This window comes from Acromyrmex echinatior, chromosome 19 (genome assembly GCF_024713525.1).
Source record: "Acromyrmex echinatior isolate Ae372 chromosome 19, ASM2471352v2, whole genome shotgun sequence".
Taxonomy (NCBI): domain Eukaryota; kingdom Metazoa; phylum Arthropoda; class Insecta; order Hymenoptera; family Formicidae; genus Acromyrmex; species Acromyrmex echinatior.
Window position 1 is genome coordinate 4,210,769 of NC_141870.1, and position 21,886 is coordinate 4,232,654.

General features: G+C 39.7%; 1 protein-coding gene and 1 long non-coding RNA gene across 3 annotated transcripts in view; one reads left to right on the forward strand and one right to left on the reverse strand.

Annotated features, from left to right (window-relative positions):
• Sema2a (Semaphorin 2a) overlaps positions 1-21,886 on the forward strand; it is a 276,914-nt gene that overhangs the window by 104,134 nt on the left and 150,894 nt on the right. The window contains exon 3 of one of the 2 annotated variants that reach the window (XM_087415928.1): positions 3,319-3,443. In XM_087415928.1, coding sequence (XP_087272054.1) covers positions 3,319-3,443 — 125 coding nt within the window. Of the gene's footprint in view, positions 1-3,318; positions 3,444-20,366; positions 21,880-21,886 lie in introns of those variants that run through there. The other variant, XM_011058835.2, reaches the window with a different exon arrangement.
• The window catches only part of LOC147906651 (uncharacterized), a 332,649-nt gene that overhangs the window by 67,137 nt on the left and 243,626 nt on the right, over positions 1-21,886 (reverse strand). The gene's annotated exons all lie outside the window — the stretch shown is intronic.

Consider the following 21,886-nt stretch of genomic DNA (forward strand, 5'->3'; position numbering starts at 1 on the left):
ACGGGTTGAGTCGAGGGGGATTCTTCGTGGCGAAATTGAAATCGGAGAGGTTCCTCGTATCCACTAGACGAAGAATCAGAATCGAGCAAATTAAAAACTTGGGCTATCTAGTTTCAACGAGTCATATCTCTATGCAAACATCAACAGACATTCAATGAGGGTTGCATTCAATAATATATATCCAGACATACAGAAAGTAGAGGTAACTGTTGAATTGAACCATGCATGGATAGCTATAATATATAGATGTGCAATCAAAAGATTTGTTGAATCTTAAGAATACAGTTTTCCTAATGTCATATGGACACATCTTTAATATTATCGCGAAAAGATTATTTACCAAAGATTTTTTAGTTTAAGAAACCGCTCAGTACAAAGGGAAAGTAAAGATGATGAAGGAAGATCACTGTAGAAGTTACTAATTCCAACAAGGAGACAGGCTTAGCTGAAGACCGTCGGATTTTAGGCTTCTCGCCCCCTGGCATGTCTTCGTGCCCTCTAAATCGGTTTAACCGAGCTCTCGTTAACTTCGTTACCGCTAATGCCTGTTGCAATGTGGCTAAGTGGCCATTGCTGCTCAAGGCGTTCTGCCTGAGGCCTTGGATCCTTTCCCAATTACTTTACTACCGTCAAAGTCGCGATTCCATTAATCAATTAACACGAGTTACAAATTTATCAGTAAGATCGTCTGTATCCGGAGTAATTAAATATCGTAACTTCAAAATGACTTTTTGGCGTCTCAGAACATCATAATGCTTAAAGGCTTATAATTACGGCTCTTTTTAAGTGGAAGCTCTCTTGGATTGTTTTTAGTTAACTTTACGTGAATTATTTACTTCTGTAATCTTCTCAAATGTTAATAGTAGTTGTAATGATGCTCATCTTGATTATTCATTACGAGGTAATTCTCGTCAACATTGCAGGCAATATAAAGGATCTTTAGTATAAAGGATCCTTAGAAATCGTTTTCCGATACAGTGTAGATACACCCTTCTGTGCGTGAACGTTGAGTATAGCGTTTGTCGATAAGTCTTACGGGCCGTAAGCGGCCAAAGGAATGTCCGGTTAGATGTACTTGAAATCGTTAAAGTAGACAGAGACAGCTGAGCCCGGCTTTGAGGGCATCGCGCAAATTACAGATCTAAGGACGAGCGTCCTAGAAATGCCGCTTTGCGTAAAGCTGAACTGATTGAGTGAGGCGTTTTAGTATGCCATGAGTGCATCGCTTCTCGAAAGCACACTCAAGACCTGAGAAACCGAGAACGTTGAGTCGCGGGAATACCGGTGGGAAATTCTGAAGATGGTACTTCGATTTTCTCTTCATTTGATTCCCTTCACCGTTCTGTTATACGAGCAGATGCATTATAATTAAGAGTAAATTTACCGTTGTGCGCTTTAATCTCTGCATTTTATCACTTTACGTTCCACGCATATCGAATTTTTAAAAAAGAATTATGCAAGCTCGAACATTTGTCGTATGATATTGCAAAAATTATTTATTTATATATTTTTATTGTTGTGTTTATATTGAGATGGAGACTCTATATATTTATGTGAAACTTGTAATTTTATTATACTGCGTTTCGTTCTCAATGATTATGTTAGCTACTTTGTAGTGATCATCACCAGCTTCATGAAACTTCTTAATTTAGTATCGTTTGTTTGAATTTTTGTTGCACCGGTAAAAAAAAAAGCGCCAGAGAACACAGTTATTGCGCACAGTAACGTTATATACATAGTCGCGTTCTCTCTTTCTGTAGGTGAGAAACTTTTGATTTACGACGCACTGCTCGACCAATACCGTGGCTACAGCGCTCTGCAGCGGCACAGTAGAAAAGTTTTCTGGAGACCAAGAACGCTCTATTAGTACCATTCGTTATTTTGTTTCCTCTCCCGTTCGTGCGCGAGCGGCCGTATAAGAAAAGCTTGCGAGGGAAGCTCCACAGTTCCTACGCCAGAGGAAGGAGGAGAATCCCTGGAAGGATATCCGCCAGCGGTTCCAAGAGACTCGGATAGTTTTTCGTCTCGGAAAACTGGTTATTGATACTGCAGCGCGAACTTCCCCGGAACTTTCCCGCCCGCCGCCGAAGTACTCGCCGTACTCGAGAAGCAAGACGATAAAAACATATTTGCCCGTGCCCGATGTTAACAACCTCCGCCACCATTCCCGTTAACGTTTTGTCATTACGTTTACGTTACGCCGTTACGCCGTTACATACCATGTCCGAAAACTTGTTCTTCTCGATGTACCATGTACGCGTTCGCGATTTATCGAGCGTTCCCTTAATTGCCCGTACACGCGCAGTACTTTACGGAGAATCTTGGCGAGTCGCCAACTATCGATTTGCCTCTCTTTTCTAGACGGACGTCAGTATATATTTATAATCCAGTTAATCGTGTTGCTCTGTATTTTAAGACGCATCTGTCGCGCCCGAACTTCTGCCCTCGCCTCTACTAACTTCCAGTCTTGTGAGTTGTGGGAGCGTTTTCTTTCGTGAAAGGAGTTGAAACTTGTAGAAACGAAATTTTGTATCATATACTGACAAATATTTTGTATGATATGTGACTTACAAAAATTTTCTTATTTTTTAATTTAAAAATTCTGTTGTTTTAATCAAAATTTAATTAGAGCAAAACATTTAAATTAAAATGTAAGAAAGTTTCTGTAAGTTACATATAAGTTACAAAACATTTTTCCCAGTGTATATTATTATAAAAATGATATAATTACTTGATTAGAATGTTATGCAATATATATTGCTCATTTGCTATAACAACACGGAGAGAATTTTTACTTAGAGTTTACCTGAAAATATGGTAGTCGTGTAACAACATTGTATTTCGAAGAATTTTAATGTAAATCTCTCATTTATTAATAAAACTACAATAAAGTATAAAAGAAGTTTGATTAATTTTACTGAAGTGCATATTATATACAATATTGTATCACAACTACCATATTTTCAGAATAAATTTTAAAAGAAAATTCTCTCTGTGAACAATATAACTTAAAAAAAAAAAAAACCATTTTTCTAGAAAATATAAGTTTCAATACATTGAATTATTAAAATTTTGTAATTTTATTTTTTTGAAATATAGTTTTGATATAATAACTGATTATAAAGGGAAAAAAATGTACTTTTAAAGTATGTTTTTTTCTTTATGTTTCCATTCTTTTTTTGTGAACAACTAAAAATGATAATTTTTGTAGTTGTATCATTGTTGTAGCAAATGAGCGATATGTATACATACAATTGTATATGTTTACATTTATATTATTAACCTGCATGCATTAACAATATTTATATTTCTGTTACAGTATCTAAGTGCTAACAGAATGGATACGTCAAGAAATCGAATTAGAAGAATGATCGGCTTGCTGTGGTTCTGCTTCTTTTTCGCGGGAGTCCTGGCTGAAGGTACCTTGGAAAAACTACATGAAGGTGAGTAATCGCTTAATGTACTCTCAATTGAATCCTTAAATAAACCTTTTTTATCTCAATTTTATATCTAAAAAAGACATATAAAGAAGTCCGATCGTTTCAACATCGCAAAGACTACTGCCTCTTCAATTGGGTATCACGAGTATAATAAATAACGTCGTTATATCGCCACGGTCGTTTAATGCAACGATACTGACAGCACGGCGGTGCTGATGATAAATTTCAATTTAATGTATTGGATATTCTACCTTTGAGGGCTCGTTAGCGTAATAACCGGTTGAAAGGGCGTGACCGGTTTTTCGCAATTATATATTTTCCGACAGAGCATACCGAGCTCCCTGATAAATGATTGGTATTTATCAACGTTCGGTATGGCTTAAAGAGAGATGAGAAAAATATAAATTAATTATAATAGGGAATTAAACGAAATGATATTCAGAATTACGCGATATTATGATTGGACAAAGGTTCTGGGATTTGTTCATAAACATTTATAATTTCAACGCGTAATATAATATATTAATTAGATAGCTGTACAAGCTTGAAAATTAAGAATCTGCGGTATACATAAAGAAGTATAATATCGCGAATAGTTGAAAAAAACACATAGTTGGAAAATACGGAACACAACGTGTGAGAAACGGCGATCGTCTCGCTGCAACATTACAGTCAGCAGCAAGAATGCGAGAGAAATGAGCGCTCGTCTGTGAGTGATTCTGATGCGGTATCCTATCGATCGCTTGAATTTCCCCTGCCTTGCAACACAAGCGAGCACAGTTTGTAGAAACGAGAGATAAACGTCTATCTCGCTACTGGTCCGAGAATGGGCAGACGTGCCGGCGAGCCGGATAGAGAACGATGAAGGCGGCACAAGCGAAAACGAGGAGAGATGGACATACCGTAGAGTACCGGTGGGAGAGATAGGCGACAAAGAGGACAGACGGAAAAGGCGGAAAGAGAGAAAAACAATGAGACAAAGTGGAAGAGAACGATAGAGAATGGGAGAGCGAGAACTGGTGTTGCAGTGCGTCCGTTAGAAAGCTACTTTAAGGCGTGTTCATAATATAGCCACCTGTCTGCGTAGCTTTCTTTCTCCCTCGCATTCGCATTCAGCTTCGTTAGTCCGATTTTCGCACCACCGCCGCGAGCGAAATGCGAAGAGAGTAACGTTGACGACCGCGAGGGCACCATATGATTTAGCCATAAATTTGATCTGCATAACAAGGCGTGGGTCCCTCATGAATAAAGTCATTCGTATTTCGGTATTAATCACGCCTCGCAACACCAGCTGGGCGGTATAAGCGGGTACAGCCGAGTGCGTTTGCTCTCGTTTCTCCTCTCTCGGAACGCACCACCAGCGTTTTAACGAGCTATCGGAAATTCCGATCTTTTAGACAGTCTAACGCGGCATTTGGACGTTTAATTACATCAACCGTATGGATATTCACGCGATATAATAATTATTCACTCATGACTGTGTTCGATACAACAGCGGTCGCGTTCTCTTGCCTTTCTCTTCTTGCATTTTGTTTGTCTTCTTTTCATCCTCTTTAACTTGCGTTGGACTGTATAAACGTTATCAAACGTAAATATTGAGGAAAAATTTCTTTTAGATATATCATTTCGTATATCGGATAGCATGAATTTTTACGATTTTTTTTTTGTAAGGAATAACGGAACAAAATAATCTACTTTTTAGGAATACGTAATATCTATCTGTCGTAGATCATGATTAGGAGCTTCCGAACGGAAGGGTAGAATCACGTTATAAGCGACCAATGTGCAAACTAAAGTGGTTTTACTAAGTTTTCTAGAGAGTTATCTATCGCGGTCGTAGTAGGTAGCGTGGATAAAGTATCTACGTCTTCCGGCCGATAGATCCTCCTCCTCTTTTTCCTCCTCTTGCTTCCTCTTTAGTTTTCTGTTCACAAGCGCAGCAGGTTATCTCTCTTCACCTCTTCAACTTTCTCTCTCTCTCTCTCTCTCTCTCTCTCTCTTTGTCTTTTTTTTATCTTTTGCAGACCCAGTAAGCCACAACTTCCAACTGAATAAGCATCACTTCCGCTTCTGACGATGTAGCCTTTGATGTAATATCTACGCCATTGCCTGTTTCTTCTCTATTTTATATCTTCATCATTTTTATCGTTTTGGTACACCTGTCGCCTTCCTGTTGACCATTCACGTTTTTATACATATGTTTTTTTCCTAGTAACAATGTACTTTTTGTTAATCCGTCATTCATTATTAAGATAGAGTATGATAACCTCCAGGTACTGTGATAAACACAATTATTTGTACTTAACTGTGTTCTGTACCATTGTGATAAAACATTTTTTAATAACTTGAAATTTTGACAATTTCGTTGAATTTGGATCAAAGGGGGGACAGCTTAATTTAAAATATTCTACAAAATTTCATGTTATTACGACTTAAGTTTTTAGATTTTTAACTGAATTTTAATAAACCCCTTGATAACCATGGTACATTTTTTACTTAGTAATACCGGTTTAAAGAAGATCACGGTCAAATTTTGTCTGTACTGAGCAAGAACATAAGCCAGGTAAAAAAATAGATATTTAATTTGAAGAATTGATTTATTCTTTTCAGGCTAGAGAAATTGATGTATTATCGAATTCGATCGTTTACGTTGAACATGTCGCAATTATATTAAATGTTCAATTACGTTATCGGTAAAAATTATCGGTACAATCGAATCATTCAGTACTTTTTGTCGTACAGAGGTAAATATGCAATAGTATGGCACAGATATTACTCGTGTAAGGAGTGAAGAATGGCCGCAATTATACGCGACAGCGCATGGAGGGACATCGCGATTCATCAAACGGCATTAATCTCTCTCCGTCGTGAGTGAGATAAGACCGTGCTTTTTTGTTCGCGAATACACGCGCGAGACGTGCGTCCGGCCGAAGCTTTGTTTCTCTTTCGCGCGTTACGCGGACTCGCCGATCCCGCTTCCGGTTTCCGGCAGTCTTCCGCCCTCATAGCATCCGTGAAAAATTGCATTCATTCGTCGACAGCACAACGTATCCACCTCCTGATGACGCGAGACGCGACGGAATCTCTCTTTTCGCAGAGGGCTCCGTCTTTCGCAATTTCGTGCAATCTCTGGCAACACAGTGCCAATCCTTGTTCCTTGTTTTTCTTTTTCTACCTCCTGTATGCATGTACATCTTTCCTGCGTCGATTCTATCTTCATCATCGATGTCGTCTTTTCGTTATTCTTTTCTTTCTTTCTCTTTTTCTCCCTCTCTTTCTCCTTCCCCCTATTGTACGTCGCGTCGCTCTTTTTGCTCACCAGGACTGTTTCCCCCTTCAGGCTAGATCACATCCATCATCCGAGGCAACCAAATCTCGGCATTTGTTGAGGTCTTCATCCTCTGACTCTATGGCCACAGTGGTTCCTTTCAACATCGATGAAGGGGTCGTAGTGGCGGGTCCGACACGACGCCGTTTTACTATGTACATTCTCACGTGTCAGCACTCAATTTCTGTGTTATTTGTGATAATCTACGTTTTATTTGCTTGCCCATAAACGACGTTTGCTTTTGAAAACGTACTGGTATATAAAAAGATTGCAAATGAAACGTATGAGAAAATTTAATCTACTCGCGAAATCGTGTTAACATAACAATGAAATAATACTGATTGTTTGAATTACATGATATCGTGATGTATTGTATCCTGGATTATTGATATAATAAAAGATTCGAGATATCGTTAAACATTCTTACATCTAAACCGATATACAGACAATTATAATTTCCTAGCTGACATAACGAGGATAAAATCGTTATTGGGATTTTCATTAGAGATAACTGGAGCATCCCGGTAATTTGATCATGCGATTTTCTCTTTCTGTTGTATACCAGAAATGATTGGAAATCGCTCTTGTCGTTAAGCCAAATCGCGTTTCTAGATTGTCTCGTTACTTCGAGCTATTCTGGACACCTCGGTCCAGAGACTTGATAAGATAGAGTTCAGAGCCAGAGGATTCGAACTAAAGCTCGTGTTGTGGGGTTCAATTATCAACCTCTATAGGATTCAAAGCAGCTTGTACGTTTATTATGTTCGCCAATCGTCTATTCTACGATACATCATTAATAGTAGCCTTATGTATTTCTTCGTACGTTTTCTATTATCATTCGACATGTCGGAGATTAAATATGATTGATGTATACTCGAAATGACAATTTGGCGATGAAAATCTTATTATATAAATGAAACCTCATCAATATTATGTCGTGCTGTATGTAAATATTTTGATCTTCATAAGTCAATAAACAACATGTTTAATCTTCCGCATTCATGTAAAAATAATTCCGAAATATTGCATGGGTGCTTTCTATTTGATGACACAAGTTGATACAAGTGTCATTTTATTTTTATTCTTCTCTGAATGCCAAGAGAGATAGAATGATATTCGTGTTGACTTGTGTAACTAAATGGAAAGCATTTAATTATTATTGGAAGGTAAGATTATCGATATTGGACGCATAATGAATTTCTCGTTTATATCAGAATATATATCAATCATAATTTCTGGATTATTAATCGAAAATGGATTAACGATTACTTGAACTTTCATTTATATGTATATATCTATAAGTATGCGTTTATTGTACAAAGAAAATAGCAATTAAAAAGAAATCAATACATGAGTATAATACGCGACTATTCATTCAGCGATCTTTCAACGATCGTTATATAGAGTCAATTATACGGGCCAGCGACGTAGTCGACGTTTTATGCTATAGTTTCTCACGTGATACGACACAACGGGTCATTGGCATAATGAAGAAACTTGGCGCGAGGGAAGTGGTCTCCGGCGGAAAGGAACGTGGAGAAAGATTTCGGGCGAACTTTACCGCGTTGGGGCATCCCAGCGTGACGACGGGGCCCGTGCGCAATGCAGGCCAGTAAGACCAAGAAGAATAACGGATGGCGGGCGAGGGAGACGGGCGAAAAGTTCGAAAATGCGTTGAAGCGACGCCAGAATTGGCGCGGGACAAAGAGGACACGGAATGGCGGAGCGTGGCACGTTTATCTTGCACTTCTTGTGGTCCTCGCTACTCGCACACCCCTACCCCGTGTCCCTCTGCGACCTCACCCCCTCTCTTAGCCACCCCGTTTGTTCTTTTGATTCTTTCCAGTCACTTCACCGCCATTGCCATTGCCCTGCTCGGCGTTGGCTTCCAAAGTAACCCCCGGGATCCTTGTGGAAAAGTTTGGTTATTTAATTTCCTACCGCGGGGTCCGTCAGCTCTCGCCTTCATTCTTTCTCTTTTCACATCTTTCAGAGCTTCTCGCTTTCGCTATTCTCTCCACATCCCTCTCGCTTTACCGTCACTCATGCTACGAGGCCGTCCACTTCTTTTCCACGAGGAGCGATCGTTCTTTTCAAGATTTATATATTGTTCGTTGCGGAGTAACTTTACTTTGGAAGAAAAGATTTGTCGCGTGTGATCTTGTGAGAAACACCTACATCATACAACCAATATACTGTTACACGCATTTAGATTTAAAAATATTGTACTTACTGCATCCGTAATTCCACCTTTATCTCAATATCTCGGTTTCCTTGCCTTTCAATGATTGCATGGAAGATTACTTCTTTCACAGAACGCGACGGAAGTAAGAAATCCATTAAAAAAATTTTCCATGCAGATTGGAGAACGTTAATATTCACTCATTTTCAAATCTTTTCGACTACCACCACCACCTTTTTCCATCATTGATCCGGTTGTTTTTAATTCAAGCCTACGACTGTTTCGACCTATCCAGTGTGCCACTCGTCGCCGAATTGTCGAGTTATCCAAACGGATCTTTTTGAGTAAGTTTTCCACCGCCGAACATTCCCGGATATTCGTCAGCATATAACAACACTCTACAGTTCGTTCGTGACAGCAACTGTGATCTGGATACCTGTCGTGTATATGTGCATGCATGACGCACGCATGTGGATATAGAAGCGTCGGCGTATAATTCAGTTTTACTCTGAAACGACTCATTTATATGCGTTCGTTTGATTGAATCTCTCCCGCATAGCTCTCTCGTTCTCTCGCTCTTCCTCTCCTTTCCTCTTGTTCGCACCCTCCCAACTGAATCTCCCCCTGATAGTCGCCTCTTTTCGCTATGCGCCAGCCTCTTCTCTCTCTTCACCCTCGTCAACGCCAACGCGGTTAGCTGTTTCAATTTCCCTTCGCCGCACAAAACTGAAAGGCGTATACCTGTCGTCTGTTCTGTTCTCGCGCAATCTCTCTCGTTTTGTCCGTCGCTCGTTTCTTCCTCATATATATATATATATATATATATATATATATATATATTGGTTACCTTATGGTCAGTACGTTCGTGTTATTTCGTACGAACGCATCCTCCACATGTGTATTATTATTATAGACATTGTGGCATTGTTGTTGACCATAATCACACGAACTGCAATCGAGCTTGCGGTTGAGAATTATATGTACATTTGAGAACGGTGAGATGTATTGAGAAAATAGTGAAATTAAATCGGTAACTGAAATACGAAATGGAATAATGTATACTTATAAAGCATGAATAGTCGAAAGTATCGGAAATAACAGAGAGATATTTTTGAAAAAGCCAGCTGAATAGAGATTTTTCCATGGCAGATTTTTGCATTGCCGTTTTTCGGTTAACGCTTCTGTCTGATTCGAGGTGGAAACGCGTGAAACACGGACGATTATACGGGAGAAAACTCGATGGGCTCTGCAGCCGATGGAGGAACACTCTGGAGGGAATGGATCTCCCTGTCGTCGTATTTTAGGGTGTGCGCGTAATGCAATTATACCTTCACCCTCTGGCTTCGGATTCATGAATATCAACGCTCGTTTGATTTGTATAATGTCGAGTTATTGTTCCGGAATCGAAACATCGGAAAGGGACCGCATTATTCCAGCTCGAGTACCAGCGAGATTTAGCAAGTGAAGGTATTCGGAGCAAAATTATACTTCCGGTCATTGATTATAACCTGATGCGCGTTTCTACAGTTAGAAGAGTATGCTTCATAAAACAATATTAATTTTTAATAACTCCTTGAAATAATTCTCTTCAAGAATAATCGAATGCTTGATAATTATCATAGCCTATATTCGCTCCACTTTAATCAAGCATCTCGACCTGAACGATTAACCGGCCCGCAGACACGATTAACGGCAATCGTCCCGAGCGTGTATACGATGGAACCACTGGGAATTAATAACGCCACTAGTATGATATCGAATGCGCCTGCTGGTCCGCGGCTTTTGGTAACCGTTCGCAACGCCGCGGTCTAAATGCCAATAGGGGCGATATTACTGTGCACAGTGTGCGGTTGAACGCGCGTCCAGCCACAACCATTTTATTTTATTTCCGCATTCCTACATCGTTAAAAATTCGACGTATTGAAAAATAAACTAGGTGGTAAAATCTGAAGCATTTTATACGTACGAAAAATTCGGCAATTGATTGATGAAAACATTAGAAAATGGCGAGGTATGATATTGTTATTAATTTAAGAATGTATTCCGTATATTGGAAATTTGCTCGATACTATTTTATTGCTATTATATTTTGAGCATTTTAGGATTATATGCGCATTGATTTTTCTTGTCGGCCACTCGACACTCATTTCGTCCGTATTCGGTATTCATTGACAGTTCTAAAGCCCCAAAGTTTCGTACCGGCGCGGCGGGACGTATCGATCGTATCCGTACGCCGCAAAATGCTCTCCAGGATGGACCGTTTATTCCGGCTGCTTGCTGTCCAATGACTAATTACTTCAGTTAACTGCTCGTGAAAAATGCACTACTGCCCGAATACCCTAAAACGGAATGTGTAATCAGACCGAATTGGTTGGTCGGGAGATCGGGGGCAGAAGAGTATGAACGGATATGGAGAACGCGCGATCATTTCGAGGGAACGTCACACTGTAATCACTGGTAATGCAGATGGCGGCTACGCCGATGGACATCGACAATCAGCTATATAATTAGAGGCCTCGCCCATCAATTAAGCCGCATTCATCGAACGCGACCACCGGGTTGCGCGATCGTCTGTTCGCGAAAAGCGTGCTGGTAGGTGCGAGTTAATACGCGACACAAGCAAAACGCAAGCAATGCTCGTTAACGTAATTACGCTCGGACTGTTTCCATGACAAGCAATCGTCTTCAGTCATTTTTCTCTATGAAAAATCACTTAATGCATCGTGAGTGCGCGTGCCAATCGTACCACATACTATTCTATCTATAATATATCTATCCGTGATAGATCGTTTCGCCATAATCATTATTAATACCTAAAATGCGAGCGGGTACGCTATATCTAATATCGATCGTGGTCGTTTCGGTTAATTCGAGACCTCACGGCCTCGTACATTATTCTCACCTGGCGGAAGATAAACGTCGATATGAGGATTTCGCATTGCCGCGACGTATTGTCGTGACAGGCGCTTCCTGGACGAAATCCATTTGTAGAACTAACGCGGCTAATATTTCAGTGTCGATCGAAGTTACTATCACGCGCGGATCGCGTAACGATTCGCTCGAAATGCGTGACGCTCTCGTTTTTCCGGCTCGGCTAGATACATGCAGCGATGAATCGTTTAACTGTCGCAATCGTGTTGCCCAATCTCGCGTATCTGCTGACGACCTGGATCTATTACGACACAGTTGGTCGCGATTAAGCGATTTTTGCGGATTAGAATCGGTAGATTCTTGCGCGAGAATTGTCGTGGTCACACCAGTTGTGACTTCTTTTACATAAGCCCTTTACGTAGAAAAGAGAGAAAGAAACAATGCTGAACGAATATGAGGAGATATGATGTGCAAGTGTAAATTGCTTGTGTTCGATACAGTTCGGATACAGTAATCTACTTAATTCCGTAAAAGTACCGGTGTGCATATGGTCTTGTCGTTAAACTCAAAATAATGCCGGTACTATTTCGGAGCTGAACCATTTTGCGCTGTATAATCTTTACGCGCGGCCACTAAGCTCGGCTCTGCAAACTGCATTACGATCTTGTTCTTCCTGCATCGCTTCTCGCACTCATATAATCTTCTAGGAACGCTTAAGGTTCAGCCTGTTATAAGCATACATTGAAACAGAGGCTCTTAGCCATTCAAAATTCATAATATTAATAATATGTTTATTAGTAATTAATATAATAATAATAGTTGATAATGCTAATATTGTTGCATCAATACAATAATTAACTTTTAATTATTAAAAATGTATTACAATTATAATATATTATAATATACACGTATGATATCCAGAGAGAAAAAAAATGCCCTAAATTTTAATAAATAATTATTTGAATATAGTATTAATATAACATTTATTTACTATTACGGAAATATTATAAATATTTGCTAAATATAAATAATAAAAAAATTTTGTACCGAATAAATATATGTTTACATTTAATAAATATTCAATTGGCATTGTTCTCTCTGTGCATAAATGAAATTATTAAGGATTATTAAGGAAACGAGCTATATTAATATAAAATATGGTCAAAAATTTTTGGTTAAGGCTATAATAAAACTAGAGAGGTATGAATGAGCGTTTTTCATTACATAGAGAGCTTTTACTAACATCACGGTATATGTGTCATGTACTCTCTCAATATTATTTCTCATATTAGAGTGTACAACAGAGCGGGTTTGCTTTAGGCACCGAGGCTTCTCGCACAGTGGTATTTGAGAACTCGCTTAACACTGAAACTACCATCTGAAATCGCGACGATTCCCACGATTGTGGAAGCGCGATTCGGAAGAGAAGAGAGAGGTTCTCTCGTATTCGCCTTATCGGAAACTATTTTAGCCGATGAGCGGATACTATGCTCGCCCCTATTATATACATACGCTTTCGTTTCTCTCTTCCGATTCTACAGGAATGAGCGCTGTATTGTAGGATCCAATTCGGCATACGTTTCAATCTTGGTTTGATCGTTTTTCGCTACATACACATTTCTTTGATGGTATCATTCCAAAACAACATTGTTCAAGGCGGTTATAGTTTCGTTTCTCTGAACACATTACGAAAGTGAAGGCGAGTATTGTAAACTTTAAAACCATTTATTTAAGGATTGTAATTTATTCAGGGATTATTATATCTAAAATAAATCGAAGATGTATTGCTCGCAAAATATTAAAGATCAAAATATTTACAATACCGAGTACAATATTTACAAAATAATAAAGCGACAAGTTTCATTGCAGTGTAATGAAAATGTAGTATTAATTCGATCGCGATCTTGTTATGATCCAATCCTTCTTGTGGACATCAAGCAAATCTGTTCAGAGAGACGGACACAAGAGCAGCTATAAAATGAACGGCTTTGTGCCGTCGACATGTGATACATCTCACTTAAATGCGGCCCACGATGTTGCTCGGATAGCGGGACACGACAGGCGCCTGTTTGCAGCGGTTACTAACAAGACGCCAGAGTGGACTACACGAAAACAGGCGAGGGACAACGCCTTTGTGCGCGTTTCGTTTTTTTTTTTCCTGTACTATTATTACCCACCGTGTCGATGTCTATTGCCCCGATACGAGCGATAGGTAGCAGCTGGCTCGCACACAACCTGTATATAACCGCACGCTGACGAACATACACGAACGTCGAGCTTAACGCGTTGCTTGTACGGCGCAGTTTAATACGGCTGGGTGATCGTAAAGCCCCGGTTCCACGATGCGAGACGGAGATCGAAGCAGGAAGAAGGGCTGCGCCAAGGGGGGCGGTCCAGGTATCGATATAATTGAGAGAGGCTTGCTTGTCTCATCAAAGTGCCACGTAGATCTACTATAGCATCAGCAGCAGCGACGGCGGCGACGACAGCAATAGCAACAGCAGCAACGGCCCTGCCGACGGTAGCAGCCCTCGTTAAGGCAAAAACGCGAGAGATGATGGATGGATGCTAAATTGCATTAATTAAATCCACCGTGACACCCTCGGCCGGCGCAGCCCTTGGTATCACTCGGCGGCATTGCTCCGGCTTGTCTGTGATCGAGACGTGAGCCGTTTAACAGGGTATGGGTCACTTTGATGATCATACCCCGTGCAGACCTTCTCCCAGCCCTCGTACCTTCTCTTTCTCATGCATCTTCTCGTTGATCTCCTTACCCCCTTTTCCCTTCCTGTATTTCATCTTCCGCACAACGCTCGTTGTCATCGTGCCAAAGAGATGTTCTATCAAAGACGCTTTACCTGACTGAATATTCTGTGGATCAGAACGGAATGCGGACTGCGAGACTGTGCGTTTTACACAGGCTTTGCTGGTCAGTGCAACAGCGCGTCCTAATCGACCGCAGACGCATATTACGTCCCGTATTACTAAAATTAGCGGACGTGAACGCGGCACTTTGTTTTCCACAACTTGCGATTTTTTGGAGAAATAATATATAGATTTATTATCAACGAATAACAATGAATATATATTTCATACGCTCCGGAAATTTCCGTATAATGTTTAAGTTGATAAAACGATATAATAAATTTTTATTATGCATAATTTTTATTATGCATATATTCAATTTTTCAATTAATTAACGAATCAATTAACTTGTTAATAATATTATAATAATATTATTAATATTATTAACAAGTTAATTGATTCGTTAATTAATTGAAAAATTGAATATTATGCATAATAAAAATTTATTATATCGTTTTATTATTATACGGAAATTTCCGAAACGTATGAAATATATATTCTAACTTTGTATTTAAAAATAAAATACAATGCATGTTAAGAAAAGAAAAAATAAAACTAAATAACGTTGTATTGTGCTATTTCTATTTCTCTAAGTTTTATTTGTCAAATAGTATAGATGCTCTTGTACCGCAATCGTTTATCAAAGACGCTTTAACCGACCAAGTATTCTACGGATTAGAATGGAATGCGATCTAAGCTGCGAGAGTAATTGGGCGAGAATGCGAGAATTGCGCCGCGTTCATAATCGACCAAGGAATCAGCTAAAGTTGTAGGCACACAAGATGCCTACGAAGGCAAATCCATTAATCATGGATGAGAAATCAGAAGAGCATCATTAAGTGTAGTGTCATTTTGCAAATATCGATTTAATGAAAAATGATTGTTAAATTTTTTCTACAACAACCGAATTTTTTTCTAACATTTCACTAGCTATACTAAAGTTTATTCTTAAATCAAGAAATTATAATATATGTAATGAAATTATAATATATCGCTTCCTTTAAAAATAACAACTAAAGAAATTAAGTTTCTGCCTCAGAAAAGCGAAGAAATTATTTTTAACAGAAAATATTTAATTAAATAATATCGAATAATATTCAAAAATATACTTTTAGAAACACAATCAAATGCCATTATTTCTTATTTTCGTTTCACAATATTTAAAAAACCTTTGAATTATGACGATTTTGATATTCTAAAAAATTATAACAAATTTGAATAATTAATAAAAAAATGACACAATTTTCGAAATATCACCAACAGTTCTTGTTTACTTTGATCAGTTAAAAGACAAAATTTAAAATAAAACCATTTCTTTTTCAAATTTTGATCACCAAAACAGTCTTAACTCTAAATGTTTTCTATAAAAGAACTTTTTTTTATTTATAAAAACAATGCAATTCAAAATATGTCACACTCTTGTAGAAAATATTATAATCTCTTTGGAAATCTTAAGAACAGCACAAATATTATTTGACAGATGGAACTGTGAAGTTAATTTACTTTTGATGATTGATAGAGTAATCTTTAATTTAATTTATTCATATTTTTGGTAACTCGAAAAACATTTTTATAGTTATGTCCCCTACTTAAAGTAGGGGAATGATGTGTGTGTGTGTGTGTGTGTGTGTGTACTACACACGCACGCACGCACGCACGCACGCACGTACGCACATACAGGTTGTTTGCGAACTCATGGCACAATTGGGAAGAGAGGACGTAGAAGTTTTTTTTACATGAGATTTTGTTTTTTACAAAAATGATTTTTAATATTCGTCGGGTGTGGATTTCATTGATAAATTATAGAACCAGAACACATTAAAAAGATTCTTAACATTTATGAAAACGTTTATAAAAATTTACTTCAAAGAATAGTATTTTGACAGAATGGACAACATTTTCAACAATTTATAAAGTAAGATATATCATGCGTGAATATCCTGTTTTTCGAGTATTTTCGATTACCTAATACAATAATAAACACAAACGTGAACAGAGATAATAGTCTATAGTGAGATCCATTAAATCGAGAAATAAATAAGTGCGCACGTATTCGGTAAATATTTAAAATTGATTTTCTCGAAAACAAAGCCTCATATTAAAAATATTCATTCTACAATTTCAATTTATTTTTCATGTAGACTCATCCTCTTCCTGGTATTATCAGTTCCCGAATACCCTACATATAATATATAAAATCTTTTACTCGATATTCTTTTAACTCATATGACTCGGAAATTCATTTATATCGAAATTTAATGCCTCTTTTCGAAGTGAAATCAGCAGAACCATACGCGTAGCGTAGCCTTTGTAAATTCAACATTTTTCTTTGACGTCTCCGCTCGCTGTTTTATACGGGATAAAACTGTAGTTAAGCGGATTTTGTGGAACAAAGAAACATACGGATTTTTACAGCTAAGTGAGATGTTAGTCGGATCCCATATGGACAAGGCGACGGGCTGTGAGTTTCGTTCCCCTTAAACAAGATGATGAGATCTCGATGCGTACCGTGTGTTTTGGATGAGGGATAAGTGAGAACCGTGCCGCATAGATATTAAGTATAATTTAACAGATTGCCCTTCTACGAACGCACCTTTCGACCGACATAGAGGCGGAGAAGGGCACACCGAAGAAGGAAGAAATGGTTATAAGGAACGCATCGAGGTTATAAGATTGTATGCGAGTCTCGATTATACGGGGATACCGCCGCTGTCGTGTCTTTCGGCGGAAGGAAACACTGAATAATAAGAATGAGACAGCTCGGTAATTACGGCGCTATTTGGGGCTTTGCGTGCAATATGGTTGAACGATGCTTCTCAGCCGCCGACACGTATTAGACGATAATTGTGGCGATTATTTCGTAAGCGTGAAAGTTTATAACGATAATATATTGTTATTTGTCACGAGTATTCTCGCCATAAAATTTATGTAAAATTAGATCTTTCCGCACGCAACGTAACTTATCGATTTTCGATATATTTTTGTTTATCTTATATATCGAAAGTAATTTGAGTTTGTGTACTTGTGCCGTGTTTTCCCACGAGAGTGAGGATGAAAGAATGACTATGAAAATGAAAAGGCAAGAAGTTCGTACGGAATCGCGAGACATGTGGAGCAACGTTCGACTAGGGGACACGGATTTTGTTGATCCTCGTGGCGACAAATATTTTCGATTCGTTCGTACGAAAAAGGGACGATCCGTCGATTCGCGCAACTCGGATGCAACGAGGCGTGGGAGCTTCAAAGGCGCGCGAAGCGCCTCCGTGGAATAAGAGGATAATATGGACTCGATTTGACGTCTTTGAATATTTAATATCACCCACGCTGAAACCGTCTCATCACTCGCGTCTTACGACTGTTCAGACGCTTGCCGCTATTGAAGTGGAACTAACGAAGGACCGCGTAACACCGAGTTGCATAACTGATCGTTTTCTAATGTAAAGACACGAATTTCCATTATGAAAATAGAACATTTTATCGATTCTATTCTGAGATACCTCTCTTCTTATGTTACCATATTAGACATATGCCGATCTTTATCGAATTGTTACTTTTAGACGAGCGAAATGTGCAATTTCGATGTTCGCAAGAGAACAGACATTTATCACATAACTCACGTTCTATAGAATTTTCCATAAAACGCATCAGGCATCTCTTGCAATTTCTTTAGCGTATTCACCGTGGAACAGTTCTTACCTTCGAGTGTTTCGCGACAGACGCGATTTTTGTAGACACATGCGCGCCTGCTCGTGTCGTGTGCACCGACGCTCTATCTCTCAAACGTTGAACGATACCGGCGAAATGCAGTTTACGGTTTTTCCGGCGATTTGCCCGCTCTCACCGCTCTTTTACGCGTCCTGAAAAGGCGGCGCCTCAGATGAACTTGCGGCAAAGTATAAGGGCAACCGTAAGAAGCGGCACAACGACAAGAGAGGACGACCGAGTAGCCTCATGCAATTCTAAACTATTTCAATGAAATGGAATAGAGCGGCCAGTAGATTTGTTGGTCGCAGCACCCGACCGACCGACCCTCTCGTATCACAAGAGAGACAAAGAGAGGCAAAGAGAGAGAGAGAGAATGCTAAGAAAAGCCGTGGGTTCTACTATGGCTCTCCCCCTCCTCCCCAAACGGTTTCCTCTTTGTTCTAAAATTCTTACGACTTCCCTTACCGCCGTGCCGTAGACTGCACCTTCACTATAGCCTCGTCCCATAAGCAACAAAGGAAAGTGGCCTGTACTCACTAAAGTCATAATACCCGGTACCCGCTGCGTCTATGGAGGGGTACAAAATTGTCTCCCCTTCCGCATTACCAAGAGACACTTTGTATTGTGGCCTGGATGCTGCGCAACTTTCTTTACAGCTCAGCCTGGGCTCAGCTAACTTCGCAGGATTTTCGCATTAGCATATCGACTTATTCATATACTCCGCTTGACTTCGTTCTTGTAGCATCCTTCGGGCTTGCATCGGTACGCATGATGTTGCGAACGTTGGTGGTGTAGGACGTGTATCTCGACCCCTCAGAAATTCTCTACGTCATGTCTATGTGAATTGATTTTGTAACGCGGATGGCGGAGCAATACAGTACAGCTGCAAAGTGAATTTTGATTATACGGCGTGATTATTTTTTCCAGTTTCGTTTAGTTCGAGACAGGAAGGAAGTGACATTTAACACTTGTTTGTCGTATACATTTCACGAAAGATTTGATATTGAAAATAGATGATATGCCAAAGGAAAAACGATAATTTGACTCGTATAATCACGTTTAGCGTTCTTCATCTCGTTCACTTCGTACAAATAATATGAATAGTCACCTAGAATAACAAGATTTCGCTTTCGCATTGTAATTACATTTGCATACACTCAGTAGACCGCTAACGGAATTTTCGCTAATCAAATGATTTAGTCGGCATAATCATGTTAACCGTTTTACTTCAATTAGCGTTCGTTTGCGTCAACTATCAAACCGAAATGCATTACCGAATGCATATATATATCGAGGCTTAATTATTAATTCTGTTATTTTTAAGTTTCATATGAATATGATCTTTTTACATTTTCTCAATTTTCTATCATAAATTTCTATTGCTTTAAATATTTATTACATTTTTATTTTGCAAAGTGAATTTATTTGTAACACTTGTAGAATCTAAGATTAAGAAAATAAGTAGAAACGTCTTGAAATTAATTTATCAAAGTCAAGGTTTTTTTTCATCTTAAATATTTAAAATATTTATCTCAGAGAAATAGCATAAATTAATAATAATTTTGCCATTTCGTATATATGGACGGTAATTTTATATCGCATTTTCTTTTATACATTACGAATATTACGATTCTAATATATTTTTTATCAATATATTCTGCATTCATTGATAAGCGGAGCAAAGAGTTTGATAATCGCGAGAGAAACCCGTCGGTAGATTTGCCGTGAATCGAAGGAGCTTATCGGCTTTGTCGAAAGGTACGGCAAGTAAGACGGTGCGTTTCGTTTGACGTTCTGGGAAAAAAAAGAAAGAAAAAAGGGCAGAGCTTCTTCATAATTCAGACAGTGCCGCCACGAAAGTGCCGTAAAGTCCGACTTGGAGCATCTTTCTTCCGTCGGGTCCTGCTCTGTCGCGCGGCCTAAAAATTTTTCATAGTCGCCATAAAAGAGCGGGTGGCACGCCAGGGTTACGAGAAATATCGAGGGCTGACGCTTCTTCGCCTCTTCGCCTCTTCACCTGAGCGAGTACATAACGCGGATTGTGAGGAGAACGGCCAGCGGCCGTGGATGGATCATAGGAGTCGTGCAGCACGACTTTGGAACAGCTTTAGCCGAGTGAAGCCGACGACGACCGAACGACGCCGAGCACAACTGAACGCGGCAACGCGCGTCAGAGGGTAACAGTCGTGCCGCGGCCTCCAATGAGGGAGGTCTATGCAGTCGTCGTCGCTCAGTAAACCCAGTCCGGTCGACGAGTTTTCGCGACGCGCGTCCTTTTGTCTTCGGCAATCCAGCGCTTAATTAACTGCTCGATCATGTTGTGACGGATGCACGGACGTGTATCGCCAACGCGTCGCGTCTGCAATTGTTCTCCGACACCGCGAGGATGTACGCACGATAGGGAACGTCATCTCCGTAGACACCGAGTTCGCAGCTCTGTCGACTCCAAGCAACAGATGTGACCATCGTACGCGTCTCGTTCTTTATATTTAGTTAACCAAGATTTTCTCAGTTGGTAACTTACAGCCGATTCGGATATCCACAGTGTTGTGCTCCTCGCCAAGAAACGTAACAGTAACAATCATAGAACGCATGACGAATGCATACTATTGACATGAAATAAAAACCATTTAAATGGCCAACTCGTAGATAATATTAGATGTTTACAGGAAAGTAAAATAAATCTTGTAAAAAAAACCTACATTTGCGTCATCAACGAAAATCGTTTATCGTTCTAAAGACTTACCTGCGACTTAAGGGCAGCGAATTGTATACAGGGAGTAAAAAGTGTAGGACAGAGAATTCCTTTGTCCTTTGAAGCAGTGTGGAAGAGAAAGAACGAGCGAGGAGAGTAGCTGAAAGAGAAGAAGAGAGAAAAAGAGAGAGTGAACTGAACGGAGCAACACGCGGTCGAGTTTCTATCTTGGAGTGTACCTGCCGCAGGAACAGGACAAGGACGGCGAGTGAACCGAGAAAGAGAGAAAGAGAGAAAGAGAGAGGAAGAGAGAGAGAGACGCTTTACACGCCGGTGAACGTCGTTGTCGTTGCCAGCGGCAAAGGGCAACAACCACGCTGCGGCCGGAGTTTCTACCTCCTTCTATTCAAGGCCAGGGTATCGGCGGCCCACGCGGTCCTTTGTAAGCTTCGTCAGGGCCCGGATCAGACGTACCGGAGTGACGGCTATGCGCGAAATGCTCCGAAATTGGCGAAGGTAGAACAGACCGTGAGGATCGTATCTCGACAGATCGAGAGAAAGAAAAGAGGAACGTGAAGGATAGTGAAAAGTGTTTTTATTTTTCCCGTGACCATGCAGAGGCAGAGGCTACTACCGGACGCCATGACAACGATGGTTAGGGCAGCTGTTCTCGCAGCTGTCCTGGGACAACTTTTGGGTCCCAGCGTGGCCAGCAGGCCCGCCGGTGCTCATCCCGGACACGCATATTTCGAGCAACCGTGCTGCGGTCGTTCTCATCTCAGGCATCACAAAGGTCAGAT